A 4,691-nucleotide genomic window follows, 5' to 3' on the forward strand; every position below is an offset into this window, starting at 1 on the left:
AAAAAATGAACACATTCTTTAATTCTTTAATTTAAGTAGGCCCACATCTGAGAAACTAAATAGTCTAAAAGAAAAGAAATAATTCTAGTTTTTAGAAGCCACAATATATTTTGTCACCATAACCCAAATGAATCGCTCCATTTCTATCAAATACACCTATACCTGGTCTTATATAGTTCTCTTTTACATTATCATACTACAGCTATTATTATAATCTGAGCCTTACACTGCTTACTATTGGTTGGTGCAAACAAAAGTAAGCAGTAGGAAAAGTAGGAATGAAAGCTTGTTTTACAAACTCAATCCAGACATGAATTCAAGCTCTAAAATCAAGTTACTGAAAACGTGAAATACAGACACTGTGCACTTTTCCCCTCTCACCATTAACAGTTTGGAGCGTGATGAATACAGTGCCCAAGATGAGACAAACAGTTAAAACGAGCATAGCAACAATGATGGGTGTAGTGGTCAGGTCAGGACTTGCAAGGATGAAGTAATCTAGGAAAAACAGCACATCCATCAGTCTGCAGTGTGTGTCTGACAAGATCCATCAAAATGATTCCACATAGTTTAAATATGTTGCTTCTCATACTTGCAAAGGCTACCTGAAAATGAATGTTTAAGCTAATTTTCAAAAGCTAAAATAAAATAAAGTCATAATTGGCAAAACAAGAATAATTCCTTATGAAATGTCCACTTCTACAGAAGTACACTGCATTCACCAAAAAAGGATGTTATCTGATAATTATGACTTTCTATCTCATAATTACGAGATGATGTGGGGGTGGGAACGCTGCAGGACCTGCCTGAAAGTCATCAGGTTTTAACAAATTCTTTATTATCAATATAATTCAGTGATAGTTGTCAGTATATCCAATCGCACATAACAAAAGTGAACTATTAATAATTACTTCATCTTACATAATGTTCCAAAATGTAAACAAATGTAGACAGGGCCTCACAGTTGCTGCCTACAGTGTAACTCACTAGGCTACATGTACTAAGCAGTTGTTGGAAAGCTTCACAGCTTGCTTGAGAAACACTGAGTTGAGATTTCTGTTATCATAGAGAGTCAGAATTGTGAGATAAGATCTTCCAGTTTATTTTCTTTGGTGAATGCAATGTGCGTCCATACACTTCAGGTTAGTAAAGTAGGTACAAAGCTGTATGGTGCATTGCTGAACTCATTCTACATTAATAAAAGGAAATTGCTTAAATATAGTAGCACAGAAATCCCTGAGAAGGGCACATGCATTGGTTTAATATTGATTCAGTCCTTACCATTGGTTCTGATCACTGCTTTGTCCAGTTTGGTGACCACGTCCTCCTTCACTCCAGAGAGCTGAAACACACAGTCGTACCTGCTCCAGTCTTCAGGTTTCACTGATGACAGTTTCAGATCAACACTCATCTGGAAGGTCCCATCATTGTTGGGGAGGATCTCTCCTTTGCCCACGTCCTCATGAAGCTCCTCTCCATCTTTCCTCCAGAACATGTCAACTTTGTAAGGGTAGAAACCTGTAGCATGGCAGCTGACTGGAGAGCATCTCTTCTGGAGGAGAGACACTGAGGGGAGGACTGGAGGGAGGGGAAAAGAGACACAAAGTCAAAAACAAATGTCTGTAAACTCAAACAAATTATAGTTGTCAACAGTGAGTCTTTAAATCTTTGCTTCATATTCACTGTAATATTATTGTACATTAGAAACAGAAGAAAAGTACTTTATAAATGTTGTGTTCAAAAAACTACATTAGATCACGTGATTCTACCTGTTCTCAGAAGAAAGCTCTTCCCATAGTCTAAATACTTCTTCAGCCAGACTAAACACTCCTGGGTGAGGTAGCTTTTAATATTTGGTATTATAATTTTGTTACTATCCAACTCATGTTTGGCATTGCGTGCCCATGGTGTTGGAGTGGTCAGTGTCTCTGTCTCCAGGTCAAATGCAATAAAGTTTTCATCGTAATGATACTGATCAAAAGTATTAACTGTTCCAGTGGCATCATCCCATTCACAGCCAGACATCCTCTGGAAAATATGAATATCTGAGAGAGACAGAAGAAAACCTGAGTGAGACTCCAGCACAGTCGGGTATTATGAGATGTTCATGTTATTAATTAGTCAGAGAAATTATACAGTATTTTAATCGTTTTGATTTATTACATGCAAACATTATTCATTTTAAAGTCAGCTAAAGTCAGACAGCACTTAAATATCAAAGCAACACTTCTGAGTCTACTTTTGTGATGGCACGTAAAAGCTTCTGGGTGGATGTGAAGAAAGGACTGAATGGGGTGTTTATGAGTGTGTATTTGTCTAAAGGACAAATAATGTTTGTGTGCCCGTGTGTGTGTGTGTGTGTGTGTCTATGTGTTGTGATACACATTTGAACATTTTAGCAGAATGAAACATAACCTTACCTTGAGTTTGGCTGCAACACTTTATCAAAACATTGATGGTCTTTCTAAAGAAGATCCTATTTTTATTACACTCAGCAGTGTATGCACTGACATGTTCTCTATTGTTTTCTTTGAAGAATTTCAGCCAATCCTGTTTGGGTTCTGCTCTCTTGCTGTCACAGTACACCATCTCAAGTTCATCAACCTTCACAACACTCACAAACTCTGGGAGGTTTGTCACTCCAGCTGATCCAGTGAGGATAAACCTCAGGGAGTGATTTACTGTGGAAAAACAGGTATTTTATTAGCTACATTTCACATCCTATATGTATGACATGGTTTTTGACTCTCAGTGTACAACAGAGACTTTTTTATTCCGTCAGTCTGCAATACAAAAATAATACATTATAATTCTGTGTCTGTAGCTTACAATGTAAAGTACAATACAAGGATCGTACCTTGGCATTGTAAATGATTTTCACAGATACTACACAAATGTTTTCACTGATGTTCAATTAGAGGTCACAGAAAGATACAAGGCTCTAACTAAGCTCAGGGTTTGGGGCTGGGAATCGCATTTGGTCAGTGATTGTCCGAAAGATAAAAGTGTGCATGTGTGTGTGAAACTATAATTATTATGTAAATGTCAGGATTGCTAGTACGGTCTAATATGTAGCATATGACATATAACAAAACAAACAAAATAAACAGACACCAGCAAAAGCTTGTTATCTTCAGTTTCTACTGTAGTTTTCAGCAGTTAGTTCCATAACACAACCGTGAACTGAGATGAGCTGGCACAGCATGAGATCTGTTGAAACAACGAGTAATCCTGGTAATCCTGTAATAATAGTAATAATGAAAGTAAATATCACTAAGTTAGGAGAACCCGGAGTTTGTGGTTTTAGAGATCAGTTATCCTACACTTTTATTCTGAAGCGAAATTGAAACTGCAGCAATAAATAGCTTCGGACAAATAACTGCTGTAACAGAAAATTGTTTAAAAGACAAGAATCAAAATGCGATCTTATGTGGAGATGCAAAATGACAGAAGAGAAGGAACACAACCTCAAATAATACATCCGCCATAGTTTTAGAGGCGCTCTACTTGCTTTCATCTGACAGGAGGGCTGTGCCGTGCAATGCGCATACGCAACTGCGCTGCCCACAACAGACACGGTGGATGGATTGTACCCTCGACCCGGACTGATCTGGTTTACGGAGTACCTAGCCCGATCTGACTGTTAGTATGTACTTCCAAGAATCGGGGAAAATACCTTTTACTTGTATATATTTAGATACCAGTATTAAAACACGGGACGCTGCAGACTCCTCTCTGCGCGCACACGGGAACGTGTTTACGGACATACGGAGGCCGTCTGGTGACATTTAGGAGAAAGAAAATCATTCCAGTTGTCGGGATGCTTGTACTGTAGTCACATCGGGATGTTAGCTACTCATTAAGGGTGCATTTGGTAACTGGTTAATTACGAGGGTAAGGCTGCTACCACTGTCTAAACCACTATATAAACATTAGGAAGGACCTTAAATATTATGAGACAACTTCAGTTAAAACAGTATCATAATTTACAGAACACATCACATCCCTGGATTTTGAAGTAGATAAATAAAGTAAATGGGAAAGTGATGAAGTTTTTGGATATATTTTATTTTATCTTCTCATGCTATAGCAAATTAGCAATAACCTAGTACATTGTGGATTCCAAATATTTGCTCCTTAATGCAAAAATAAAATAAAATTAAAATAAAAAAAAAAATTCAAATTTCATTAGTCACTCATCATGGAACTTAGGCAACTTATCACCAGGTACAACAACATGCTCCACCCCCTTTTCTGTGATCACCACCAGGTGAGCCACACCTCCACTGACGTTGTCTCGGCCCATGGCCAAAGCGAGAGCTGTGAGCACAGGAACAGAGGGGGGACGGGACGGGAGGACAGGGGAGGACGGACAGACAGGAACAAAAAGCAGGAGACCTATAGGTCTAGTTTAACCAGCAAAGATATGCAATGTGCAACTTTTATCCTACCAACAACTGAGTCACCAACAAATATTTATTTATTTTCTCTAGGTGCTAACATCTTGTTCTTGTAAAAGAGGGTACATAATTAAAATAAGTACCATTAGTGGCGAACTGTAGACATTCCTCTCTGCTCATGTTGGGTTTGTATTTGGCATCAACATAGCCGTAGATGTAGGTGCTGCCTGAGCCACCGATGGTAACTGGCTGACTGATCAACATCCCACCCAGAGACACGACGTACACCTA

The 4,691-nt window shown here is 38.5% G+C and overlaps 2 protein-coding genes across 2 annotated transcripts; both read right to left on the reverse strand.

Annotated features, from left to right (window-relative positions):
* Positions 1-35: 35 nt before the first annotated feature.
* On the reverse strand, positions 36-3,583 carry LOC109953718 (major histocompatibility complex class I-related gene protein-like). The gene is made up of 4 exons (XM_020589189.1): positions 3,434-3,583; positions 2,421-2,684; positions 1,770-2,045; positions 36-1,578 (listed from the first exon to the last, which is right to left on the reverse strand). Exons 1-4 carry the CDS (start codon positions 3,486-3,488, stop codon positions 1,271-1,273), a joined length of 903 nt encoding a protein of 300 aa, XP_020444845.1. The 5' UTR covers positions 3,489-3,583; the 3' UTR covers positions 36-1,270.
* Positions 3,584-3,855: 272 nt separating this feature from the next.
* Positions 3,856-4,688, reverse strand: LOC109953717 (proteasome subunit beta type-6-B like protein; the record flags this gene model as incomplete). Its single annotated transcript, XM_020589188.1, has 2 exons — positions 3,856-4,320; positions 4,544-4,688. Coding segments are annotated over 2 exons (273 nt in total), but the record flags the coding sequence as incomplete, so codon positions are not given.
* Positions 4,689-4,691: the final 3 nt, after the last annotated feature.

The sequence above is a fragment of the Monopterus albus genome, unplaced genomic scaffold (genome assembly GCF_001952655.1).
Source record: "Monopterus albus unplaced genomic scaffold, M_albus_1.0 scaffold1084.1, whole genome shotgun sequence".
NCBI classification, from domain to species: Eukaryota; Metazoa; Chordata; class Actinopteri; order Synbranchiformes; family Synbranchidae; genus Monopterus; species Monopterus albus.

Coding starts and splice junctions, on each gene's coding strand:
- LOC109953718 (XM_020589189.1), bottom strand. CDS start 3,488: ATGGCGGATGTATTATTTGAGGTTGTGTTCCTTCTCTTCTGTCATTTT. Junction 2,685..3,433: donor CTTCTGTCATTTTGCATCTC/CACATAAGATCG, acceptor CCTGTTTTTCCA/CAGTAAATCACTCCCTGAGG. Junction 1,579..1,769: donor GAGCTTTCTTCTGAGAACAG/GTAGAATCACGT, acceptor CCCTCCCTCCAG/TCCTCCCCTCAGTGTCTCTC.